This window comes from Chiroxiphia lanceolata, chromosome 14 (assembly GCF_009829145.1).
Source record: "Chiroxiphia lanceolata isolate bChiLan1 chromosome 14, bChiLan1.pri, whole genome shotgun sequence".
In the NCBI taxonomy this organism is placed as follows: Eukaryota; Metazoa; Chordata; class Aves; order Passeriformes; family Pipridae; genus Chiroxiphia; species Chiroxiphia lanceolata.
The window spans coordinates 2,764,440-2,790,458 of record NC_045650.1 but is presented as its reverse complement, the minus strand read 5'-3'; the positions used below and the strand labels follow the sequence as shown (position 1 = coordinate 2,790,458).

The 26,019-nt window shown below is 59.4% G+C and overlaps 2 protein-coding genes across 3 annotated transcripts; one reads left to right on the top strand and one right to left on the bottom strand.

Annotated features, from left to right (window-relative positions):
• On the bottom strand, positions 1-2,222 carry LOC116794027 (basic proline-rich protein-like). Its single transcript, XM_032702342.1, has 2 exons — positions 1,432-2,222; positions 1-820 (listed from the first exon to the last, which is right to left on the bottom strand). Exons 1-2 carry the CDS (start codon positions 2,220-2,222, stop codon positions 1-3), a joined length of 1,611 nt encoding a protein of 536 aa, XP_032558233.1.
• BCORL1 (BCL6 corepressor like 1) lies at positions 1,529-26,019 on the top strand. 2 transcript variants are annotated; one of them, XM_032701658.1, is made up of 14 exons: positions 1,529-1,574; positions 8,884-9,022; positions 11,300-11,390; positions 11,562-14,180; positions 14,481-14,646; positions 15,042-15,122; positions 15,278-15,709; positions 17,637-17,866; positions 17,967-18,173; positions 18,260-18,426; positions 18,556-18,701; positions 19,561-19,638; positions 23,849-24,002; positions 24,566-26,019. In XM_032701658.1, exons 2-14 carry the CDS (start codon positions 8,937-8,939, stop codon positions 24,840-24,842), a joined length of 4,734 nt encoding a protein of 1,577 aa, XP_032557549.1. In that variant the 5' UTR covers positions 1,529-1,574; positions 8,884-8,936; the 3' UTR covers positions 24,843-26,019. The 2 variants fall into 2 exon arrangements, with proteins under 2 accessions (XP_032557549.1, XP_032557550.1); XM_032701659.1 differs by lacking the exon at positions 1,529-1,574 and having other exon boundaries at positions 8,640-9,022.

Genomic DNA, 26,019 nt, shown 5'->3' with positions numbered 1-26,019 from the left:
TCACCGCTCGGGGGAGGCGGCACCGCGCCCCCTGCCCCAGGACCAGCCGGTACTGCCCGGCCCCGCGGAGCCCCCGCGCTGTGGGCCGGGGGGGCCGGATCCCGCCCTCCCCTCCGGGTCGCGCAGGAACGGGGACCCCCGCGGCCCCCCCAGCTGCCGGTACGCGGGGGCCAGGCGGAGGGGGGCGGCGGGGCCGGGGCGAGGGGCCGGGGGAGAGGAGCGGGCACGGGGCGGTGCTGCGCGGGGCCCGGCACGGCCCGGGGCGGCGTGGCCGGGCAGGGCCGGGCCGGGCAGCCGGTGCCCGCACGGCGGGGCCGCGCCAGGGCGCTGCGGGGCCGCCGGTCTCCGAGGCCCGTGCGGGGGCCGGGGGCGGCGCGGCCCCGGGTCGGGCGAGGCTGTCAGCACCGGGGCGGTGCGGGACGGTGCGGGGCGGGCCCGGCCGGGCACCGCGGGGGTGCGGCGGCCTCCGGGCCTGCGGGCCCCGGTGCCGCGGGCAGGGGCTGGTGACAAACTTGCGGCCGCTGCACCGCGTCGTGCCGTGCCGCTCGGTGCCCCGCATGGCGTGGGGGAGGTGCCTCGACCCCCGCCCGGGGCCGCCCCCGCCCCGCAGCGCTGCGCACCCGGCGGGGCATCGGGCAGGGGGGGGACCGGGCCCGGGAGGTCACCCAGCGGCATCGTCGCCGGGGCAGGGGCCCTGCGCCCACCTGGGCTGGACAGGCGGGTCCGCGCCCGCTCCACCGGCTCGGGGACACCCACCCCCCCCACGGCCGCGCCCGGCGGCGGGCACAGGGCGGGGGGCACCGGGGCGGCGGGCACGGGGCTGAGGGCATCGGGGCGGCGGGGACCAGGGCTGAGGGCTCTAGGGCTGGGGACATCGGGACTGCGGGCACCGGGGCTGCGTGCGCCGCGCTCGCCGCGCGCTGCCCGTCCGGCTCTGCCCGCTGCCGGGCGCCCGACGCTGCCCGGGCGTGGAGCGAGCGCCCGCCCCCGCCACCGCCTCCTCCTCCATCCTCCTCCTCCCCCCGGTGCGGAGCGAGCGTCGCTCCCCGGTGCGGGAGCCGGTGCCCCGGCGCGGGGTCGGGCGGGTGTGTGTGTGTGTGTGCGCGGGGCGTGTGTGTGCGTGGGGCTCCCCCTCCCGTACCGAGGCGCTCCGCTCCGTGCCGCGCCGAGCCCCGGGCGCGGCGGCCTCCCCCCCGCGCCCCTCCCGGGGCCGCGCCGGGCGCGGAGCCCCCTCCCTCCCTCCCCGCGCTCCCTCCCTCGCTCCCTCCCCGCGCCCGCCCGTTCCCTCTCCGGACCGGCCCCCCCGCGCGGGCCGGGGCGCGCGGCACGCCGGGACGCGCAGTCCGCGGGGCGGCTCGGCGGCTCCCGGCCCCGGCGGACGGACTACGGCTCCCGGCAGCCCGCGCGGCCGCGGCTCGCTCTCGCCCTCACACTCCGGCTGCCGCTGCCAGTGTCTCCGCCGCCGCCGTCGCCGCCGAACCGCCGCTCGCAGCGCCCGGGGTCCGACCCGCCGCCTGGGGCAGGGGCCCGCCCCGGCCCGCCGCCCTCCGCCGCCCGCCCGCCTCGGGAAGCAGGTGCGTGCCCGCTGCCCCGCGCCGCCCCGCGCCGGACCCCGGCCCCCGCTGCCCGGGCACCCCGGGCCCGCGCCGCCCCGCACCCACGGTCGGCGAGGGCAGGCGGGGGGGGGGGGGGAGCGGGCGGCCCGACCCCCCCTCCCGGCCGTCCGGCCGAGGTCTCCATGGAAACGGTCCCGGGACACCCCCGGGGGCGGTGGCGGGGCGGCGCGGGGGGGGGTGTGCGGGGTTGGGGGGGGTCGGCAGCGTCCTGCGGCGGGACAGCGGCGGGGGCGCGGCGGGGCGGTGGGCACTGACAGCGCCGGGCGGGGGGCAGCGAAGGGGCGGCGGCGGCGGCGGCTCCGCTCCCCGCCCCGCGACGGCGCGGCGGTGCCGCTGCCCTGCCCGGCGCGGCGGCTCCGGCTCCGGCACCGGCGGCACCTGCCGCTGCCGGGGCGGTGCGGGGGGTCCCGGGGCGGGGCGGGGCGGCCGCGGAGCGCGGCGCTCCCGGGGCGGCGGCGGGACGGCGGCGCCGGGCGCTCGCGGAGTTTGGCGGCGTGGCCCGAGCCCGCCCCGGCCGTCACCGTGCCCGGGGCCGGTCCGACCGCGGGCGCCGGGCGGTGGCGGAAGAGCCCTCCCCGGGGGCAGCGCGGCCGCCGCCACCTCCATGTCCGGGGCTGCCCCGGTGCGGCAGCGCGGGGACCCGGCCGCGGCCGCCGGGGCTGCGGGACGCTCCGCCGGGGAGCGGCCCCGGGGGCAAACTGTTGAGCCGGGGGCTGCGGGAGCCGGCGCGGGGCAGCGCCGCGGGGCCTGGCCCCGGGTAGAGCTACGGAGTGCGGGGCGAAGCCCCCGGAACGGCCGCGGGGTCGCCGTGTCCCGGGCGGGGGGGTGCCCGCCCCGCGGGGCCGTGGGCCGTGCCGCGGCCTCGCGGGGCTCGGGAGCGGGACGTGCCGTGCCGCGGGCGGGGGGCTCGGCCGCGGAACCCCCGCGGTCCCGGCCTCGGGGCGGGCTGTGGCCGGGGCCGGGGCGGTGCCGCTCCGCGCCGACGCCCCCCGCGCCCGGGGCGGGGCGGCGGGGGCGGCCGGTCCCCCCGCCCGTGCCCACGGTGATGGCCGGGCAGCGGCAGGACCGGGCTGAGGAGGCGGCGCTTCCTGCCGCTGTCACCGGGGAGGAAACCAGCCCTCCCGCGGCGGTGTGGTCGGTACCGGGAGGGGTCTTGGCTCCTCGGTGAGCGACATCGGTGCCCTCATCTCAGCCTGGGTGAGGCCGGCTCAGAGCAGCCCTGGGAAAAGGTCTTCCAGGCTAAAATAGAGACGAAGCAAGTTTCTCCTCTCTTAGAGCATCTGCTCCCCAGCACCCTCGTCCCCCGGAGTCTGGGGATCAGTGCCAGGGCAGGGCCGGTGCATCCTGTGCCCTTCGCAGCTCCTCTGCATCTTTTTGGCCATTTCTGCAGCAGCCTTTCATTCCCTTCCTTCCCTTTCCTTCCCGCTGTGCCGCTTCCATCACCCTGGCTAGCCCTTGGGTTTAGCTGCTCCTGGTCCCGTGGCTGGCTGGAGGCTGTGTGGTGCCTGTCGAGGGCACTGGCTCTGTTGCTGTCACCTGGGTCTGGAGGCGCATTCCAGATGTCAGAGCCCGGGCTCTGATGGGGTTTGGCCTTCAGAGCTAACCTTGGAACCTCTGGGCTCTGGAATGCCAGCCTGGCTCCTGGGCAAAGGAGGCTGTGCTCTGCTTGTGGGATTTTGGACGATATGCACCTTGTCAGAGATATTTTTGAATGTTATCATCCCTTAATGGCTCTTTTTCAGTCCTTAAAAATTCGTGGGCTTTGATGGGGACAAGCCTGGTTGTTGCAGGCGAGCGAGGCTTTAGTGACACCAGTTGTCCAGCAGCTGGGACCGATTATCACAGCACTGCCCAGTGTGCAGCAAACTTATTTTTTTTTCTGAAATGAGGATGGGTTTTCTCTTTTTTATTTCCAATTCATCGTGCCGAGGATATATAATTACATGTGGTGTTACTGTGTCTTTAAATCAGCTTAAGCAAATGCGTGTAGGCAAAGCCTGGCTCAGCTCCGCAGCGGCCGGGGCTGCTGTGCAGGCAGCGGGGACCAAACCCGGCTCGGGGCCACCGTTGCTGGGCACTACTCTGCCCAGACAGCCACAGAGATGGCCTGGCCCATCCTTGCTGGATTTTGTGCCACTCTAGTCATTCCTGGTCCATTCTCCTCCAGTTTCTGACCTTTGCATGAGTGGTAACATAATATAAGATAAACTGTTCTCTCTCTTTCAGTTTTCTAGTTTAAATTTTTCCCTTGCTGCATATCGTGCCTGCTGTGAGTCCTGTGAGAGGGCTGTCGTGGGGCTTTTCATTTAATTTTTTCTTTAATTTTTAATTTTTTTTTGTCAGCAGTTTGCTCCAGAGGGTTTTCAAAGCGGTGCTTGGAGCTGAGGCGTCCCGGGCAGCTCTCAGGATTGGCACTCACTCCAGCCCTCTGCACCTTCAATGGACACCAGGCCATCACATATCAAAACAAATATAGTTCCTTGCCTGTGTTACTAATGGCAACGAAGAATTGCCAAAGTGAACAAACTATGGCAAGGGAAGGGAGACCTGCCTGTCACTGCAGACTATTCCCTTCTGGCCCACCTGAGTGCTGGGAAGAGCCACAGGGCACATCTCGCCTCATTCCGCTGCTCCCGCTCCCATCAAAGTGGCCGGCTGCGCTCTGAGCACAGAATCCCACTTGAGTTTCCAGCAGCTGACCTCATTTTATATTTTGTAGCCATCCAGGGGATAAAACCCCCTTCCTTCAAGGCTTTGCTGCTCTGGGAATGAATGTTTCAGAGGTGTTTCCCTCAGGTGTGTTTCCAGGGTCAAAGTGCATCCCTCCCAGCCTTCCGCGGTGTCCCCTGGCCACAGGAGCCACACGGTGCCATGGGAAGGCAGCCACTGTGTCCTCCCCATCTCCTGCTGCAGAGGGATGTGATGGCCTTTCTCCTGTTCCATACCCTAAGGCTGGGAAGTCCCTTTCCTTCCTCTGCACCGCTACCCCACTCAATGCCAGCGAGGGTGGAGGCACCACCGAAGGGGCAGCATTTACTGTGTCCCTAAAGGCTCCAGAGCAGCTGAGCTTCACTGAGCGACTGGCAGTGGGATCCCCAGATCTGGCTCATGCCGTGGCTGCCACTTGTGCAGGGGGAAAGGCAAAGCTGATGTTCTCCCTGGGTGAACTCATGCTGTTGGCTGAGCTCTGGCAGTGGTGCGCCTTGCTGCTGGTCAGGTCTTTGCTTGGTGCTCTCCCACCTGCGTCAAGGATGATGTGCCTGCCTGGAGCCAGGTGGAGGGAATCCTTGTGCTGGGGGATTTTAGGAGACTGGCTGCTGGTGTTTCAGTACCTGTCACCTCACACTTGCCTAGACAGGGTGCAGCGGGGGCAGTGTCCATCACTTGGTGTGTAGCTTGTGTGCTGAGGCTGGGATGGGGGACAGGAAGGGTAAACACCTTGACATCCAAGTGGTGTTAGTACTTGGAAACGTACAGAGCAGGAAAATACATGGAAAGCTTCTTGTGGGGGATCAGGGAAGCATGGTCCTACAGAGAGATGTGTTTGCACCATGGAGAAGTGGCTGCCTCTGGGAGGAGCAGGGAAAAGCCCTCTTCCTGCACCAGTGGGCCTGGCTCCACCCCAGGTACCGTAAGGTGGACGCTGTAGGAGGTCATGGCTCTGGTTAATCTGATCAAAGTGAGTTAGACCAGGTGGCAACGTAGCTGTGACATCTGTGAGGGCAAACACCAATAGCACCAAACTTCCCAGTGACTAGCAAACCCTTGGCTACTTGTGGCTGGCAGGTTGGTGCCAGCCTGAAAAGTTGCTTTGTGTGTTTGCCAAGGCAAGGGCTTGAGGAGCTGAGAGTTGAGTCAGGTCAGGGACCTGATCCGGCCGAGGGATCTCTGTCACTGGGAGGGATGGCTTCTGAATCTACTCTGGGCTTAATTCTCATCAGCGGTGGGAGCTGGTTGGTGAAGGCCAGGGGAGCCTGTCTGCAACCCTGGCTTGGCCTGCACTGAAACGATGGTTGTCTTGGTGCTGTTGGGATTTTAGTGCAAGGAGGATATGTGTAGAGATAGTAATTAGAAAATATTCCTAAAGACCTTCAACTGAGGAAACTTGTTTCCATCACCATACAGTGGTATTTCAGAAGAGAGAGTAATTTCTTTACTTAATCCAAGGGAATTTCCTTGCAACGACCAAGTCATTGCTAACCTGAGTAAAAGCAAGCTTTCACTGCAAGGAAAACCTCTTCTGTTTTGCTTTTCCTGGAGCCTGGAAGAGGCAGGTTTGCAGAGTAGCATCCTCTCCTTTTGCAAAATGATGAGAGGTTTTGCCTTAATGAACAAAACCCCCTTTTCTTTTAATTCACTGTGTTATTTTCATTGCAAGCCTCTCCGAGAGCTTGTCGTCGGAGGTGAGCGTGTTCTTGCAGTTTGCTCGCAGTTCTTAGGGCACGTTCTGTTTTGGGAGGTGAAGGTGCTTTAATACCACACAAGCTTCCCCACGCAGAACGCCGCGTTGATGTTCTTACTTCATTCTAAACTCGTTTGCTTTGGCGTTAATTAGAATTGGCTGAGCACCTATTTAGCTAAATCAAAATAAGACTGTGGTTTCATATACACTTCCTTTGGCAGACGTTGTGGATTAAGCAGAGTCTGTGCCAGGCTGTGCCCTCTCTCCCTCTTGGTGAAGCTGATCTAGGAGCTGGTATGGGTTAAAACCAGTCCAGCCAGGAAAAAAATATAGGAAAAAAGGGTTTTAAACAGAAGTCAACTCCCTGGTCAAGTTTACCGGGACAGTGCAGGGCTTCAGGGACATGACTGAAGGGGTGAGGGGAGAGAAGGGCTTCAACAGTTTCTTCAACAGCTTCTTCTACTCGAAGGCAGGCACGTGAAGCCATGGCCTAGTTGTGTTCTCCAAGGGTTTCCTACGAGTTTAATTACATCCCTTTAAAGTCGCTTCCAGCTGCACCAGTGTAGATGGGAGATTTGCTCAGTTTCCTCGTGTCGACTCGGCTAACAGTGTTCTGACCCAGGGAGGCTGCGGTTGCTCTCTCTGAGCGGCCTTGGGAGGCTGCTCATCCCTACATTTCCCTGGTCTGCCTTCTTAAGGATGCTGTTGCTCTGCTGGTTTGTGCTTGAGCCCACATCTGGTGCTTGGCCCCTGTTTTATTCCTTCTCTGAGTTCATATCTGGATTCTTTTTCTCTTCTGTTCTTCTTCGTTCCCTGTGAAATGCCTGTCTTTGGCATGTGTCCCACATTGTCCGTAGAGGATAGAGGCCAAGAATCCATGAAACAGTGTTGATCTCTGTCGCTGTGTCCTCCCAGCTCTCCTCTTGTGGTTGTCGTGCCTGCTCTTTGGACCAGCTCTTACTCGAGCACTCCAAACGTGCTGTTTCTCCCAGCTCCTCGTACCACCCCATTATCACTCCTCCCTTGCCAGACCTATTCCAGGGTCATGCCTGATCTCTGCTTGTCCCCAGCTCCTGCTCCACGTTGTGCAGCCACATGCATCCCCTTCCCCCGTTGCACAGAAGGTCCCTTTTGATTCCTCCCAGAACATCTGTCCTGCTGCTGTGCTCGGGGGCAGAACCTTCCTCCTCCCCTTCTTTCAGTTTAGCCTAAGATGGTGAAATCCCCGCAGATTGTTTGTTCCCCTATTTCCTTTATGTTGCATTTCTCTCCAAGCATCGAAAGACTCCTCCCCTTCCTGCTCCAAGCCACCTCGTTCTCTTTGGGTATGACCCTGCTCTCTGCCTCGGCGTCTGCCCGGCTCCCCCGTCGCTATTGAGGATTTCTCCTGTCTCACAGCGTGTGTTTTTAGCAGGTTTCCCCTCTTCCCCGACCTCTGATTTCCGTACTCTGTTTGCTCACTTGTGCCCTCGTACGTGCAGATGGGTTCGTCGCTTCTCTTTGGCACACCAGCTGCCTTGCCCCCGTTTCTCCCGTGTGCCTGGCCCTTTTTTCCTCTCTGGCAGATCCCCACTGGCACGTTCAGGCTGCAGTGAGGACACCTGGCAGAAGCTGCGTTAGGAGGAGCCGTTCAGTCCCACTGCTCGGTCCCTTGAGCCGCTGGCCAGAAGGTCCCTGTGTGGCTCGTTTCATGGCACAAGCTGCTGCTCGTCCCATGCAGAGCTGGTGTCACCAGGAGTTTGTCAGGGAAAAGACATCCGACGGAGATTTGGGATCACGTGCTGCTTTCAGCTCATTCCCACTCCCACCGCTGCACCGAGAGCATTGCTGTGGCTCTGTGCCTGCTTTACCTCTGGGGTTTAGTATTTTCCTGAACCTCCTTGATAGCATCTCTCTCCCTTTTGCAGTCAGTCCTGCTTGGTTCGGCTGAGTCCACTTGTTAGCGCAGGAGATCCTCTCTTCCTGCGCTGCCTTTTCCCTGGAGCAGCAGAGCTCCTCAATGCTCCAACACCCAGCGCTGCACGATTGGCTGCGACGCTCTCCCCTGAAAGCTCCACCCAGCCGACAGTGCGTCGTGGATGCTCCCGAATCTCTGGATTCCCTCCTGTTTTCCACCCGTAACTCCACGGAATATCAGCACCTTCCTGACGGAGGGAGGGGAATAATCCCTTGGCAGCACTGTTGGCAAACCTCTGCTCCCTCCAGACCCCCTCTTGTTTGAGGCTTTGCCCCTTGGACCCGCCACACACTGCCTTAGTCCTGTTAAGCCTCGGGGGTGTCAGTGCTGTCACAGACCATCGCCTTGGTACAGCTCTGCCTGGCGGCTCCCGGCACTGGAGGTTCCTCTGGAGGGAGGAGAAAAGTGGGGGAATGTTTTGAGGGATGCTTGTGTGCGTGTGTGCGTGTGTGTGTGTGTGCGTGTGTGTGTGTGTGTGTGCATGTGTGTGTGCATGTGCGTGTGTGCGTGCGTGCGTGTGTGTGTGTGTGTGCATGTGTGTGTGCATGTGCGTGTGTGCGTGCGTGTGTGCGTGCGTGTGTGCGTGCGTCTGTGCGCGTGTGTGTGCGCGTGTGCGTGTGTGTGTGTGCGCGTGTGTGTGTGTGCGCGTGTGTGTGAAGACATTTGTGTGAAACTCTCGGGGTAGCCAGTGGTTTTTTGGCAATAATGTTATTTAGTGCAAGGATGAGTGGATGGTGGATTCTGTCCCAAGGCACTGCTGATTCCTTCTAGCCCTCTCCCAGACTTGTGGCATCCTGAGGCATTGCTCTGTGTCTGCCTGGCAGCGAAGCTGGGGATGAGTTTCCCAGGAGCACTGTTTAAGGGATCATCCCGGGGAGAGTTCCGAACCCTCTGTTTCCCTTTTGCAGGCAGAGCGGCCCCTCGAGCCCCAGCAGGTCCCAGAGGGTGAGGAGCAGCTGTCATGATCTCTACAGCACCTCTCTACAGCGGGGTGCACAACTGGACCAGCACAGAGCGGATTCGCATGTGTGGCCTCAACGAGGAGAGGTGAGGTGCGTGGGTGGTGGGTGGGGGGAAAAAGGAGAGAGGAGAAAGCGACTTGCTGGGGTCTGAAATGGCCTGAGGTGCAAATGAGCCGTAGGGAGGGTTTGGATGTGTTGGCTGTGATGGCATTGCAGGAGGGTCTCCACACCCTGTGCCTCCAGCGAAGTCTCTGCAGAGGATCTGTTGCTTGTGCGTGGCTGTGTTGCCTCCACAGCTTTGATGGTGAAGGCCAAGTTTTCTGCATGTGCTATTGGCTTTACCAGACCTGTGCTCTCAAAGCTAAGGAAGGAAAAGATCTTGAACCAAGAGCTTTTGGTGACCCAGGAGAGTTTGTACCAACCAAACGATCAGATGGGAGAGTTGTGACTTGCCACCAAACAGGAGATTAGGGAGGATTAGTGGCTGGGAGGCAGAATCGATCAAGCCAAGCTCCTGGCAGTCCCCATGGCTTTGCATCGCCTGTTCATTCCCGTGGCTCGGGGGTCTTGTTCTCAGAACTGACCGGTTTGTGGCTTCCTCAAGCCCACCACGTCTGTTCCACGCGTTTGCCGGAGCCAGGGAGCTTTTACGTGTGCAGAGGCAGCGCGTGGCTCTCATTCCTGGCCGGGAGTGCCGAGGGTTTTAGCTGGGCGTCCCCCGAGGCCGCTGGATCAGCGGTGGGCAGGGACGAGCCCCGGCTCTGGCTCGGGGCAGAGCTGATCTGCCGCCCGCAGCACCGCCGGGCGCTCTGCGCCACGCAGATAACGGCTGCGATGGCGATACCCGCCGAACCTCTCGGCGCCGCTCCGAGCTTACAATACACGTCAAATTTTGGAGTGTCTAGGCAGAGGGGGCTGAGCGGGCGCTCCCTCATCCGCGATCCCCATCCCATCGCGGGCAGCGCTTGTGCCCCGTCCGCGCGGGCCCTACCCCGCGGGCGGGCATCACGGGCGGGCATCACGGGCTGCCCCGCGGCCGCCGCCCCGGGAGGAGCCTCGGCAGGGCCGGGCGGAGGCCGCGCACCGCCCTCGGGGCTGCCCCGGGGCGGCTGCCGGGGGCCGGGCGGGGGGGTCCCTGCAGGTATCGGCGGGCCGGGAAGCGCCGGGAAGCGCCGGGAAGCGCCGTGCCCGGGCGGGCCCCGCGGGGCCGCGGGCGGGCGGCTGCGCTCGGGCTCCCCCTCGCGTTCGGCCGCGGCGCCGCCCCGGCCCCGCGGGGACCGCGCCGGGCCCGGGACCACCGGCACCCCCGGGACCCCCGCCCGCCCCGGCCCCTCGGCCCGCTCGCCCCCCCCGCCGCGGGCTGCGCCGAGGCGGCCCGGCTCCGTCCGCCGTCCCCGCCCCGCGGCCTGTGACGGGCGTCCGGGGGAGCGCTGGGAGCGCCGGCGTGGTCGGGAGCGCCTGGAGGAACCGAGCGAGCTGTCATCGACCCGAGGGTCGGTGCGGGCGGCACGGAGGCAGCCGCGAGCGGGGTCCCGGCGCTGCGGGTACGGAGCAGGGTCCCAGTACTGAGGCAGCTCGGAGCAGGGTCCTGATGCAAGGGGTGTGGAGCAAGATCCCGGCACTGGGGGTACAGAGCCCAGGGAGGAAGCTTGCACCCATAGTTCATGTCTCTGACTTTGCTGTGAAAGCCCAGGATGTAGGGACCAAATCCGGCTGAAATCATGTCATGTACAGAATCCAGACTTGATCTGTTTTATCCTGGCACCAGCAGCTTTTCCCAATGTCCCTTAAACACTGGGGAAATGCTGTCTGGTAAATACTGCCAGGGCAGGAGTGTCCCAGGGAGGTCACAGTCCTTTTCCTGAATCCAGGCTTTCCACTCAGGAATCATATTCCAGAGTGAAAGGGTCAGATATGCTGGTCAGCAGGATGTGGCACACCGGGATGGCTGTGGACACCCGCTGCTCCTATCTGTGCCACCTGAGTCCAGAGAGCTTTAGCACTGGAGGGAGATCCCACAGCCAGCTTTGCTGGGCTGGGGGTGCCAGGGCAGGGAGCAAGCAGGAGGAACAGGAATGAGGTGCCTGTGGAAGGGGAGACAAGCAGGATGAGGCTCAGGGGAGGATGGGACTGGAAAGGTGTGATGGGTCAGAATGGGAAGCAGAGGGGACAGGAGCGGGTGTGTGGCTCTGGGCTGTGGCACAGCACGGTGGGGAGGGCTGGGCTGGCCCACGATAAGGCCAGGTGGCCGTGTAAGGAAGGTGCACAGCTGCTGCCCTGTCCCACACAGGGACAGGGAGGGATGGGATGCTGAGGAGGGTATTTTGGGGTTTTGTAATGCTGTGTCTTTTTCCTTGCCTAGGAGAGCCCCCCTTTCTGATGAGGAGTCTAAAACAAGCAGCTCCCAGCATTTGGGGTCTCAAGAGTTTTGTGTCAGCAGCAGCCTTTCCGAGGTGAGCTCTTTGCCTGCACAGCAGGGTCCAAGAAGGCCATTCCCTGATGGAACAGGCCAAGCAGAGCTATTTGCTGCTTCTGCCTCTGTGTCCTGGGTGGGAAGATCCTGCCTGCTTCTCTGGGAGCCACTTGCACAGCTCCCAGGAACACCTTCTCCCTTCTCAATGCAGGTGGAGCTCACAGCAGTCAGTGGTGGTAGCAGCAGTGCCCAGGGGCTGGATGCTGATGGCAAGGTGGAGGAAAAGCTTGGACCCAAACTGGAGGAGCAGCCACCTGATCCCAACCCAAACCCGGAGAATGCAGGAAAGACTGTGACAGATGATGCCCTGGGCCCTCTGGCAGGTCAGGGGGATGGCAGAGGGCAGGAGCCAGCAACCCCCAGAGCTGTGGAGGAGGAGAGCAGTGGTGCTGACGCTGCCTGGACACCAGCAGATCCTCCCAGTGACAAGCAGGCTGATGCTGCCCCAGCCTGCTCCGTGGCTCCAGAGAGTGAGTCTGCTGGGAAGGAGAAAGCCCCCCCAAGCACTGTAGCACAAGGGCCAGGCGTGCTGGCAGAAGGGACGTTGTCCGTGGTTGTCTCCAGCTGCAACACCTCTGCCTCCACTCCTGCCACCTTCACATTGAACAGGGTGTGCTTTCCCCCGTCTCAGGCCCCTGCTATGCAAAAGCTGCCCCTGTCCTTCCAGGCTGGTGGGGTGCTAAGCCCGAACCAGTCTCTGGTGTACATCCCCCCGCCCAGCTGTGGGCAGCCGCTCAGCGTGGCCACACTCCCGGCCACCCTGGGGGTCTCCTCCACACTCACCCTCCCTGTGCTGCCTCCCTACCTGCACGAGCGTTGCCTGCCAGGCATTATCGCTTCCCCAGAGCTGCGCTCCTACCCCTACACCTTCTCTGTCACCAGGCCCTTGGCTTCGGATGCCAAAGTGGTGTCTGTGGAGGTGAGTCAGCTCAGCTGCCCTCCACCCTCAGGTGGAAGTGGTGCCCAGGCTGCGGCCGAGAGTGCTCCCCTGTCCAGTGCTGGCCCGGCCCTGCCCTCTGGCCCGGCCCTGCCCTCTGGCCCAGCCCTGCCCTCCGGCCCGGCCCTGCCCTCCAGCCAGGCTCCACCGGCAGCAGCGGGTGGGAGTGCCGCTCCCTCCTCTGGCACCACAGCGCAGGCCAGAGCTCCAGCAGCTCCCGAGCCACACGCTCCAGGGGCTACCACTTCCCTGTCTCCTCTGAAATCTCCTCCCCAGCTGGAGCGTGAGATGGTCTCATCCCCAGAGTATAGTGAGATGCCTCTTGATCTCTCCTCCAAGTCCAACCGCCAGAAACTGCCCCCACCCAGCCAGCGCAAGACCCCCCCCATGCCCATCCTCACCCCCGTGCACACCAGCGGCAAAGCCCTGCTCACCACCGTCCTCTCCAAGTCCCAGCGCGCGGCCCAGGCCGCAGGCAGCAGCGTCACCTCGTGTCTCGGCACCACCCCACCCTTGGTCATCTTCCCTGAGTTTCTGCGCAACGGCGAGCAGGGCTCCTGGGTGAAGAACACCACACTTATCAGCACCATTCCCGGCACCTACGTCGGTGTCGCCAACCCAGTGCCCGCCTCGCTGCTGCTCAGCAAGGACCCCGGCATGAGCCTCGGCAGGGACCCGCGCCACCTGCCCAAGCAGGAGCCCATCTCCATCATCGACCAGGGCGAGCCCCGCAGCGCCAGCGTTCCCTGTGGGAAGAAGGCCAACCAGGTCATCGCGGAAGGACAGCAGGATCCTGCCAAAAGACTTCATGGCAGAGTTGCTCCGGGAGCTCCTTTGTGTCAGTCCAAGGACATCTCCACCTGGAATCCCATCCAGGGAAGTGTCTACCCACGATGCCCTGTCAATGGAAAACCCTCCAATCCTCAGCTTCTGCCTCTGGGCTGGTCTCCTTACCATCAAACCCCTCTGCTTTCCATCGGCATCTCCACAGCAGGACAGCTGCCCCCAAACCAGAGCAGCCCCTGCAAGCCAGCTGGAGCAGGTGAGCTCCCGGCATTCCCGAGTGTGCAGCCTGCAGAGCCCAGCACAGCTGCCCAGAGCCTGCTGGAGGGGCTGCCCCGGCTCTCACCTCAGGAACGGGAAGCTACAGCCAAGAGCAAGAGCTGCCGGGTCTTGCCCAAGCCCTACGAGGAGCCGGCCAACCCAGCCCCGCTGGAGGCAGGTCCAGCTCTTCAGACCAGCGCTTTGGATGGGAAAGGGGGGACAGGAAAGCTGGACAACGCTCCGAAGAGTCAGGAGTGCACCCAGCCGGAGGCTGGCTCCGGTCAGGAGGGCAACGCACAGACTGAGGCTCCCCAGGGGAGCTGTAGCCTCAAACAGTCAGATGCAAAACCCAAAAACCAAGTGTTAGCGGCATATTTGTCGCACGACCTGCCCGTGGCTGGGCAACAGGGCCTGCGGGCGGTGCCGGAGGTGCCCGCGGAGAGCCAGCGCAAGGAGCCGGGCTGTGAGGGCTCCCAGGAGCCGCCGGCTGCGGAGCCCCTCCCTTGTGTGCGGCAGGTGGATCTGTGCAGGGTCAAGAAGGAGCGAGTGGAGTGTGACGTGTCCTTTCCGTCTGTGACCTGCCTGCAGGCCGGGGCTGCTCCCCAGGCCTTCACCGAGGCCAAGCTCAAAGGAACGGGACAGATCAAGCAGGAGGGCAGCACACGCTGTAAGGCCAAGAGGCAACACGATGGGGATAGCAGGCAGAGCCACAAGAGACTGAAGTGCCAAGGCCAGGATGGCGAGGAGTCCCCAAGCAAGTCAGGGAGCCGGAGTGTGCATGGCCGGAAGGTGGGTGGGACGGGCTGGGACTGCTGGGTCATGGCAGAGGTGGGGCTGGGGGAGAGGAGGGAGCACTCGTGGTGGGGGGGGGCTGAGGGCACAGGGCATTCTACCCATGCTCTGGGCATTGTCTGGCTGTGGGGGAATGTACCTGTGCCGCAGGTTATCCAAGGCAAAAATGGATCTGGAGTGTCAAAAACGCTGGAGGGCACCAGTGTGATGAGTGGGGGATGGAGTTTTGTCTCTTCTGTGCTGCTCCAGCTCGGTCAGTTGGCAGCTCCAGCTTCAACTTGTGTCCTCCCTTCACAGTGGCAAAAACACCACGACAATCCACATGAGCTCAGCAAACGGGAAGGCCGAGGCAGCCTGGGCTCCATCACAGATCACAACAGCCTCAGGGTAAAGCGCAAGCGCAGGAGGCCAGCGAAGAACGAGTGCCCATCTCCGGCACACCGAGGGGACGGCCATGAGGAAGGTACTCTTGGGAATGGCAGGGGGTTGCTGCAGGGTCGGGCTGCCTGAGGGACCAAACTGATCCCTTAAGGGATCTTAAAGTTCATCTTGTTCCACCGCCTGCTGTGGACAGGGACAGTTGCCACCAGCCCAGGTTGCTCCAAGCCCTGTCTAACCCGACCTTGGATGTTTCCAGGGATGGGGCATCCCGCACCTCTCTGGAGAACCCGTGTGACAGGGTTTTACCACCCTCATTGTCAAAAACTTCTTCCCTATATCCAACCTAACCTGATCCCTTCCAGTTTAAAGCCATCCCCCTTGTCCCATCGCAGCAGTTCCTGCTGTGGGAGCACTGCACTGCCCTTCCCAGGCTACAGGCCCGTGATGTGTTTTCTCAAGGCTCAGTTTTCCTCACAGGTTACCTGGAGAAGAAGCCCAAGAACAACTTTCGGGATTTCATTCCAGTGGTGCTGAGCAGCCGGACGCGCAGTCAGTCAGGTGAGTTGGTGTCAGGGCCCCCAGTGGCAGTCCTGGGTGGTCTGGGAGCATTCCCTTTTCATGTGGCCTTGTCTCTGTGTTCTGTTCTGCTTTAAGGCTTTGTCTTGTGGAACCTCTTGGCTTTTTTGTCAGCTAGAAATCCCGCTTTTTTGCAGGAAGCGTTGCTGGCTCTTCTGCTGGTGTGACGGGAGAGTGTGATGTGACCAGTCAGGAGATTTTGCCATTGCTGGAGGAGGATCAGGAAGAAGAGGAGGAGGAAGAGGAGGAGGAGGAGACATCCTCAAAACATCGCAAGCTGCGCAAATCCCACAGGACATCCCACTGCCACAGCCGCAGGGACAGGGACAGATCTGCGTCCGAGCGGAACAGCTGTTACACGAGGAGGACCCGCGAGCTGCCCTGGAGAGCAGAATCACCCAGGCAGCTGTGGGAGCCCAATGAGGAGGAGGAGGAGGAGGAAGACGGCCACATCAAAAGGAAGAAAAGGAGACGGCAGAAAAGTCGGAAATACCAGACAGGGGAATATCTGACTGAGCGGGAGGAGGAGCAAGTGGGCTATCCCCACCAGAGGCGGAAATCCAAAGGAGGTACAGCCTGGGAAGGGGGTTCTGGTGCCAAACTGGGAACCAGTGTGGGGATTTTTTGTTTTGTTACAGTGAGATTTTTGGGGGATTTGGGTTTTCAGGGGTTTTTTTGTAATGATGAAACTCCGTCATTTTTAATGACTTGATGGCTACAGCATGGGCCACTTCAATCAATTGGCTCTTCTTTCAGAAACATTTGCAGTAAATTCCAGAGCAGTAAACAGCAATTTATGTGGCTAATTAGACACTGATCTTACCCTCAGATTAAGACAGAGGGCGTGGGAAAACAAGAATGGGACGAGGTAGCACAGGGAATATTTCTGGACAAGCCATGTGCCCCTGGGAGCACTGCTCAGCATTCCGGGCTAGCACAGAGGGATGTGTGGAGCCATCATGATTCAGCTGGGCTGCTCTTGGCTTTGTCTTGCTTTGTAAAGGCAACTTGCAGATTTGCACCAGGGAGCAGGAGGGTGAGAGGATTAACAGGAGTGGAGTGATGGAGGAACCCCTCTCTGTACTTTGTACGTGCGAGGAGGAGCGCGCCGTGTGCCCGCCTGTGCCTGTCTCTGCTCTGCCACTGCTCTTGCTCCTTCCTCCACAACTGCCAGACCTAAACCTAAACCCGTGATCAGCATTTCCCTGAGGGCAGCAGTCCCTACAGTCCCCTCTCCCGGTGCAGGGACACACATCCCTTGGTGTCTGATGGCTCAGTGTGTGCCTGTAGCTCGTAGCTGTGTCCGGGGTCACAAAGGCAACTTCTGCAGGGGGGAGAAGTTGTCAGGGACAGCACTTCTGCCAGCCCTCCACATACTTGGGCTGTGCTCTTGGAGGGCATGTGGTGGCCACAGACCTATTGCCTTCTGCCACATCCAAGCTCAGACTGACACTTCTTGGGAGAGGCTGAGGTGCTGCTGAGCTGCTCTGAGGAGCAGAGGTGGCCGCTGTCCTCCCACCAACTGATCTCTCAAGCCAGGTTTCTGCTTCAGCAGTGTTACACTATCACCTCATTGTCTGAGAGCCTCTGTCAGACCAGGAACAAAGTTTCAAATGGGCTTCCCGGCATCTTGGCTACTCGGGGGTGCTCTCAGGATGCCTCCTGTTCAGAATAGGAGCCTGGAAGGAGGTTTGAGTGCAGCAGCATTCAGAAGGGTTTTCTCCAGCAGGTTTACCACACATGTTGAGAGTGTCTGCCTGTCAAGTTTTCCTCAGGGGGTGCTTACTTGGCCCTCAGATAGGTGAGCTGCAGTAGTTTGGATTCAGAAGTTAGGGCTGAAGTCACCTCCAGTGGCAGTGGAGCTTGAAGCGTCTGTTTTGAACTGATCTTTTACTTATTTCATTGAGTGTCAGTAAGTCTTGTGCTGCAGGGTTGAGTGAGCAAGATTCACCCTTTCAGGATTTTTGCAAATTTTGGTCACATCTTTTTCCACCTTCTCTTCTCCAGACTGAGGAGTCACAGTCTCTCTTGTTGGGTGACATCTCCACTCCTGCATCATTTTGGTTGCCTTTCCCATTCCCACTCCATTCTTCCTGAGGTGTGGAGACCAGAACAGCACAACAGTACCTGAGACATGCTGGCTTTGAGATTTTGTTTGTGGTTCTACCTTGGTATCTTGTCCAAACACATTTTTCTGTACAAGATCTGTGGTCCCTGCTTCCTAGCAATAGCAGGACATAAGTGGAAGTTATGTGTGGTACTTGATGTGGAGGCTTCAGAGTCTCAGCATAGTGTGGAATCTGAAGATGCTGCTCCTGGAGATCTACAAAACCTGCTGTGGCACTGAAGGCAGCATTGTCCCTAAGAGATGGAAAGTTTTGTTCCTGCAGTTTATCCTCTTGGTCCCTTGAACCAACCCACCTGGGCATCTCCCAGATCCCCACCTAGAAATGAAATGTTTGTTCCCAAAGCTCCTCATTCCCATTTTTCGTTTAGATTTTAGGCACCGGAAGCAGAAGGAGTCTGGGAAGGGTAAAGGCACAGAGCTACAGCTGAGGAGCAGGTTATCCCCATCCCCCCGGAAATCTCAAGGACGCGCAGACTTTCGGAATGGCTTCTTCCTGGAGCACTCTGACAGCTCTCCCGTCCAAGAAGAGCTGGAGAAACCATCAGGAAAACGCAAATGCAAAACCAAACACCTGGCAGGGATCTGTGATGAGGGGAAGGTATGGCTTGGAGGGATGTGGGGAAAATGTGTGGGGAGAAGAGGGAGAAGGGGTCTCCTGTGAGTCACGTGTCAAGGAGTTGTATTCCTTCCTTTCCCAGGGGAAAGGCTGCTGCAACCAGCCCAAAACATGCTCTCCGAAGAAGCCCCAGGACTTGTGGACACTTTGTAAGTCCCATCGGGTCAGCCCAGGGAGCTCCCCGGAATCTCCCACGGCCCAGAACGTTCCTCCTGGCGCTCGGCGGCTGATCGTGAACAAGAACGCAGGGGAGACCCTCCTGCAGCGAGCGGCTCGCCTGGGCTACAAGGTGAGTGCTGGTGCCCCCCTGCCCTGTGCCCCCCGCCGGCTCCCCCAGGCCGGTGTGTGACGGCCACCGTGCTGTCGTTGGCGCAGGACGTGGTGCTGTACTGCCTGCAGAAGAAGAGCAGCGACGTGAACCACCGCGACAACGCGGGGTACACGGCCCTGCACGAGGCCTGCGCGCGCGGCTGGATCGACATCCTGCACATCCTGCTGGAGCACGGCGCCAACGTGAACTGCAGCGCCCAGGACGGCACCAGGTGAGGGGCATGCCTGGGCAAGGGCAGGTTCTTCAGGAGGAGCTGTCAGTCGTCACTAAATCGGTCCTAACCCAAACCAGAGCGTTTCCTTAGCGAACGCCCGGTCTCTTTCTGCTTCCGTCCTTACAGGCCTGTCCATGATGCAGTAGCGAATGACAACCTGGAAACCATGTGGCTTCTACTTTCCTATGGTGCTGATCCCACTCTGGCCACGTACTCTGGGCAGACAGCAGTGAAGCTGGCCACCAGTGATGTGATGAAGCGCTTCCTCTGTGGTAGGTGCCAGGTGTGGGGGTGACAGCGCTCCCGTCCTTCCCCTCTGGCAGCGTGCAGGGCCAAATCTGGGTGTCAAAGGACTGGAGCAGCAGGTGACTCATCATTTTAGCTCTGTCCTGTCACACAAGCATGTTTTTACCACGCAAACTTTAACTGTAGAGTTGTATCTGTTTCCTATATAAGATACAAGTCACTTTTCAGTCTTCAGTGTGCAAGGAGGTTACGGTGCTGTGGTCACACAGCTAAAGACAGTGCTCTGCATGGAGACACTGTTCCACAGTCCCTGGTTCTGCTGCCTAACCTAAGTGAACATATTTTTGCTGCCAAATAGTGCTGCCTTCTGTGCAAAAGCAGCACTGCCCAAATGCTGCTGCTGAGAGAAAGGGCTCTTTTGGTTCCTTATGGCTGCATTTGGCACCATGTATGTACATGCAAGATGAGTGTTGTGGGTTCTCCCAACAGAAGGGACAGCCAGAGTAGTAGTGGTCCTCAGGTACAGACAAGACAGAAAATCTCCAGTGTCGAAAAACCCTGTTTTCCCACTGTCTGAGCTCCTCCAGGCTCAACTCCACACGCAGGTGTTGGGGGGCTGATTTGGAGCTCAGGACCACCTTAAGAACCTTTCTTTCCAAGCCACTTGATGTTGTCAGTTGTTTTCCCTTTTCAGCTCCCATTTCCTGATCTGGGGCCTAGGGTGATGTCCTCTCCTGAGCAGGGACACCCTTCCTGCAAGCTGTGGTTCAGCCTTTGCCCAAGTGGGAAAAGCAGGAGGGGTGGAGCAGCTCCCCCCCAGATCAGTGAATATGCACACCAGGATTGTGCTTTGCTCCATTAACCCTCTCGATTCTCCCTCTCTAGATTACCTGTCGGATCTCCAGGGCCGCTCTGATGGAGACCCTCGGACAGCCTGGGACTTCTACAGCAGCTCTGTGCTAGGTGAGTGCAGTCTGAGCCAGGTCACTGACAGCAGCAGAGCAGGAGGTGATGCCAGGTAACAACACATCGTTCCCTCGGGTTTGTCCACATCCCTCCCCACTCACACCTTGCATAGAGGCTTTTCTGTGGTGTTACATGCTGGGAGTTGCTCCTGAAAGGGATTTTTTTCTGTGGAAAACTGCATATGTGCATCCCTCCAAGTGCAGGACTGGGCTCCCAAGTGCTGCTGGTAATTCCTGAGGGTCTTTGGATATCAGTCCCAGAGCGTGTCATTCTCATGGCAGTTCTTGTTGCTCCCTTGCTAACCAGTCACCAAGGTAAGCCCAAGGAAGGTGAAGGACATACTCTTTCCTTCAAGCTATAGCAGTCTTGAACTTCGTGGTTTCCAGAGCTGCCCATCCCTCTCCTCTGCTTTGGAGGGGAAGTGTTTATCCAGGGGAGATCCTCTTCTTACAACACCAGGCATTTCCCAGTGAAGATGTTCTGGATCTGGCATGGGCCTGTGGCACGGTGGAGTCCCTCCAGCCACTGGCAGGCTGAAAGGCTGCTTGTTGATTTTAGTTGCTCACCTTCATTGTTTCCAACATTCTTCTAGAAATGAAAAAAATCTGATGCATTCAGGAGAGTGCTCTTGGTAGAGGACTTATCCTTGGAGGACCCTGATGTCTCTCCATTCTGGAACAAGAGAAATTCTGCACTCCTAAGAGCACTGTTTGTAGGCTGTTGTACCTCAGGCCTGCCAGGGAAACGGTTGAAACCTCAGCCTCCTTCCTTGACTTTTCTTACTCTTGAAGCTCTCACCAGCCTTTATGAAGGAAAAATAGTTATTCTTGGTGATATTTTTAAAGATATTACTCTTTTTGATTTATCACTGGTTCCCACTTGGATTTCTCTGATAAACAAGGAAGGAAAATGGTGTGTGAATTCCTGGATAGGAGAGTTTGGCTCTCTTTGGTCACTACTGAGTTCCTAGTTGCCCAGAGAGCTTTGTGCTTGAGTTTTGGTATCTGCTTGTGTCCTTTCCTCTGGAAGCTCTTGTCTTAGGCTGTAGGCTGCTGTCTTCCCACATTTCTGTTTTCCACCCCTGTAGGCAAAAAGAAAGATATTGTTTCTTCAGTAAGCAAACCATCACTGACTCTTTAGGTGTTACTTGGGGGTGGAGGAGGACTGGGATGCCACAGTGATGGCAGTCCACTGCTCAAAGGGCCTTACTTGGATCCTTGGCTAACACATGGAAAATCTCCACAGGGAGAGCTGGGGACTGCACTTCTTTTCCTGTGCCTGGACCTTCATTGAGCTTTTCAGAGTATTTCTTTATTTGGGAGTGGTGAAAGACCACCACACATTCAGCCTCTTCCAGTGGGACTTCACACCGAGTCCTGGCTGCTGTGGATATGTCTCTGCTGGGTCCCTGTTACTCACATGGTGCCATCTGCCAGGTTTTCCTTCTCTCCTGGGAAACCTGAAGCTGTTAACAAGCCAGACAAATTCCACACTGATCTGCCTCTACCCTTCCCTGGAAGCATCATTTCATCCTTCCTGTACTGGAAAGTTCCTTCCAGTGTTGGTTGGGCTGATGTTCACACCTCTGGTGCTCCAGGCTTTAACAGGTACCCCTGTGGAGAACAGAGGTTCTCCCAGACGTGGGGGCGATGATCCCTGGGGAAATATCAGCTGCAAAAAGGTTCTGGAGCCCCGTGGCTTTGGTGTTGCTTGTGGGGTATTTCCATCTCTGGCTCAGGGAGACCCCAGGATGGAGCTGTGCCATGCTGCTGTCCAAGGGCTGGGCATGCCATCCCTCCTTCTGCCCCATCCACGAAGCATTCCCCGTGCTGCCTTTGGGAGGCTGCCTGGCAAGGCGGGAGCTAACCCAGCTGGGAAGTGATCCCTTGCCCTGCCAGGTCTGTGTCCAGCAGGCACAGGAAGGGACCTTGCTCGCCATCCTCCTGAGATCAGCTTACAGCAGCGGTGCCGTGGCAGTGTCACCCTGTCACCCGCGCTCTGTCAGGCGCTGCCGCTGGTTGCTGCCAGTGCTGCAGGAAAAGCAGGATGCCCGAGTCTGAAACATGGGGTTGGTTTCTTTACATCGTGTTTACTGGGTGTCCTGAAATGGCTCAGATACCTCAGCAGTTGCCTCGGGTCACCTGGACTGGGTACAGCCCAAGGCAGGTTCTGCTCTGGAATAACCAAGCTGCTCCCAGTTGTCACAGGCAGCAAACAGCTCCTCCCGGATCATCCCTTTGGAGTCTCCCTTTCCATCAGCTCCACCAGCTGAAGCACTGCTCATCCCTCAGTGTAGAGGAGAAATTCCAGGCCCTGCTCCAGCTGTTGCTATTCTTTGAGGCAGGAATGTAGTCCACATTTTCCTTGAAGTCTGCAAATCTCTGGGGGCAGAAGGATAATGAGGGAAGCCAGGGTGTGGGATCTCTGAGGTCCGAGTGTGGAAAAGTCATCAGTGTCCTGGACTTGGTGCTGCTGGAGCTCCAGACACAAAGTCCCACTCTGGTGTTTGTCTCCACCTGGGACAGACATTGTTGTGCCTGATTGTCTCCTGTGGTGGTACAGGATGTTCCTGTCCTTGTCCCAGCCTTCGCTCTCCTGACAGACAGGACTGAGCTTTCAGGACAGACACTGGGCCCTATTTTTACCACTTTAAATGCATTTAATTCTCTTTTTCCTGCATTGCTCAAGAAACTTGAGGTTTTTCAGTGCTAATATCTGAGCTTTGCCAGCAGCGACATCGGATCAATATCCATGTCACTTATTTTTGTCCTATTCTACAGCGAATTCTGACGATTTCAGCACTCTGCTTTTCTGTTTCTTAGGGATATTTTTTCCCTTGGCAGCACTAATAAATGACTCTATTTTTCTCTGAGACCCTGCTTGAACCAGTGTCTCCTGTCATCTGCTGTTGTTCCTCTACTGGAATCCCATCCGTGCCGGGTGAGCAGTCTGGTGTGTGGAGCTTCCTTGTGGAGCAACCAGAAGATTTTTTTGTTTGTTTTTAGCCTTTTCTCTCATGCATGGTGTTGAACTTTTACACGATTGGTTTATTTGTTCACCAGCACATTGGGTCTGGCTGCTCTCTATAGAATCTAAACTCTATTTTTGGAAGTTTTTGGAGTTATCCGGTATTATCTCACTGGTACGAAACCACTCTGCAAAACCAAGACTATTCATACCTCTTAATAATAAAATCCAGGCAGCAAGCTCCTTTTCAACAGGAGCTTTTCAGCTTGGTGAATAAGAAATTTGACTGTCTTTAAATGGTTTATGGATCCAGCATGCTGTTCTCCATCTCCTCTGGACTCGGGTCCTGCTGAAGCTCAGGTGCCTCCTGGAATAGCCAGCTTTTGTCTGCAGGGTGGATTCTATAAGTCATAGAATCATGGAGTGGTTTGGGTTGGAAGGGACCTTAAAGACGGTTTAGTTCTACCCCCCTGCCATGGGCAGGGACACCTTCCACTGGACCAGGTTTCTCCAAGCCTCGTCCAACACTTGCAGGGATGGGGCAGCCACGGCTTCTCTGGGCAACCTGTGCCAGGGCCTCCCCACCCTCACAGAGAGGAACTTCTGTATATCTAACCTAAATTTCCCCTCATGTTTGCTTGGTTGGATTACTCTTTGTTGGCACAAACAAAGACTGTTCTCCCTGGTGCTGGCTCCTCTGGATCACCTTCTGGATGTTCTGAGGGTGGGATCTGGGTGAAGAAGCTCTTGAGCAGAGCACTTGCTGTGCCTTCCTTAGTAGGGCCTGTGCAGGCAAAGCCTCTCTACATCCACCTCCTACCTCGCTATTCCAGGCTTTTCCAGGCTGAGGAGGGCTGTGCTGGCATGGCAGAGGGGCCAAGGCCAGGTCAGGGACAGTCTGGGGTCTGCCAGTGGGGTAGCTCATGGTGCAGGTTGTGCCCTGTCCCACCTGTGGGATCACAGCACACCTGAGGTTCCTGCCATGACTTGGGATGTTCTTTCCACATGACCTGGTCAGTGAACAGAGTCTCACTGTGCAGAGCAGCCAACGCTCACTCCATGTACCTCTGGGACGAGAGGCTGGGGAGAGCAGGAGAGACACAGCTCACATAAGGCTGCTGGGGTGTTGTGGGAAGGTGCTCGTGGGGTTGTGGCAGCGGCCAGAGCCATCCCCAGGGAGTGCCAGCACTGGCTGCTGTGTGACTGTGAGTGGGGCCAACCTCTGTCCTGCCTGTTGCAGAGGGGAAGGACACCATCGGCTGTGACCTTCTGCTCAACCCTCCGGGGAGTTCAGACCAGGAGGAAGAGGAGCAAGAAGCAGACAACTTCATGTTTGAGTTCTCAGACAAGCCACTGCTTCCCAGCTACAACCTCCAAGTGTCCGTCTCCCGGGGGTGAGTATCCTTCCCTGGAGCAGAGGGCAGTACCACAGGGGGCCACAGCCCTGGCACAGGTGGCACCACGTCCAGCACGTCAGTCATTCCGACAGGGTGAAGAGCAGTTGGTGTATCTCAGGTGGTTATTTTCACAGAATCATCACAGAATCCCAGAATGGTTTGGGTTGGGAAGGGCCTTAAAGCTCATCCCATTTCAGCCCCCTGCCATCCACCTTCCGCTGTCCCAGGTTGGTCCAAGCCCCGTCCAGCCTGGCCTGGGACACTTCCAGGGATGGGGCAGCCACAGCTGCTCTGGGCAACAGAGGGGAAGTTGTGGCTGCAGTGCTGGGGAAGTTGGGGAAGCAGCGCTGCCTCGCTTCGGCAGCCTGGAATGTTCTCAGGGAGCAGGAGAGGCTCATCATCCCCCCACGCAGTCCTGCTCCGTGGGCAGGCACATCCTGCTGCCATGGGTGCCTGTGCCATGCCTGTCAGGAAGCTCCCCTTTTTCCTCCCTGGGAGGTGGGCACCGTGCCTACAGCCCCCTCCACCCCTAACCCGCCGTCCTCTTGCCGTCCTCTCAGGCCCTGCAACTGGTTCCTCTTCTCGGACGTGCTGAAGCGGCTGAAGTTGTCCTCACGCATATTCCAGGCCCGCTTCCCGCACTTGGAGATCGCCACGCTGCCCCGGGCAGAGTTCCAACGCCAGGTGTCCCTGAGCCAGGTGCTGGCACAGGAGGAGGTGCCGGCGAGCCCCGAGCCAGCACCGGGCACGGCAGAGACTGTGGAGCTGGTGCACTACGAGCCCGAGCTGCTGCAGCTGCTGGGCTCGGCGGTGGAGTACCAGGCCTGGAGCAGCTGACGGGGACGGGTCGCTCCCGGCATCACGAGGCAATAATAAGGACCAAGGGGAAGCAGCTCTCTTAGCGCCAGCAGCAGGGACCCGAGTCTTTGGGCAGCCACTCCTCCTCTCCTCAGGGTCTCCTGCAGCTGGGGAGGGAGGACCTTCGCCTCCAAGGACTTCCCGGGATCCCTTGGCCACGAGCAGTGGCGGTCGCTGCCGCTGCCATCCCATCCAGCCCCAGTGGGTGATGGAGCCCCTCCACGGGGCTCACGGGGCAGCGAGGGGTGGTGGGAGCCGCCGCCCCTCCCCGCTGGACACCCAGGAACTGCGCCTCTCCGTTTGCCCTCCCCCTCCCAACGTCTTCCATAGTATTTATTTAATTAGTATTTAATTTGTAATGTTTTCTTTGTTTTTGCTGAGTCTGTATCACTGTGATGGTGAGCTCCAGGCCAGGGGATGAGGCCGTCCCCCAGCCCTTCTCCAGCGTGCCCCGAGGCTGGCCAGGCCCAGAGGGTCCTGGCCCTTGCAGCCTGGGGACAGCCCCTTCCCTTGGCTTTGGAGTTGGCTGCTGCCACCGGCACTCAGCCCCAGCCGGGAGCCAGCCCCGCTGCTCCATCCTCTCCCGGGCTCTTTCCTCCATCTCATTTGTGCTGCTGCTCCCTGTCCCAGGCAGCTGCCGCCCGGGCAGGGGCAGCCCACGGCCCCCCAGCACACCCCAAGCTTCGGCAGCTTGTCCCCCTGCCCCAGGGACTGTCTCCACAGCAGAAGCCCCCTCCTTGCCCCGCTCCCCACCGGTGTCCCCGGGAGCATCTCTCTGGGAGGGAGCGGGCACGGGCAGGCAGCTCCGCTCCGGGGCCGGTACAGTTTTATTGTACAGGTGCTAACAGGACTGAGGACGGGACAATCGGGGGATTTCCGGCTCTCCCCGCTCCCCAGCGGGAGCCTTGGGTGGGGTTTTTTTGTTGGTTCGTTTTTTTCTTTGTGTTGTGTTTCTCCCCAGCCAGGGCAGGCGTGTCCCCCCCTTGGACCCTCACTGCCAGCCTCCCCCTGGGGGCCCGGCAGCACCTTCTTTAAGCCGAGGGTTTTTTGCCTTTGGGTGTGTATTCTGGTTGCTCTTTCTGATTTCTGTTTTATTATATGCAGCAACAGGCTGTGGTGTCAAAAACACTGATGTACAGAAAAAACCTGCATCAGG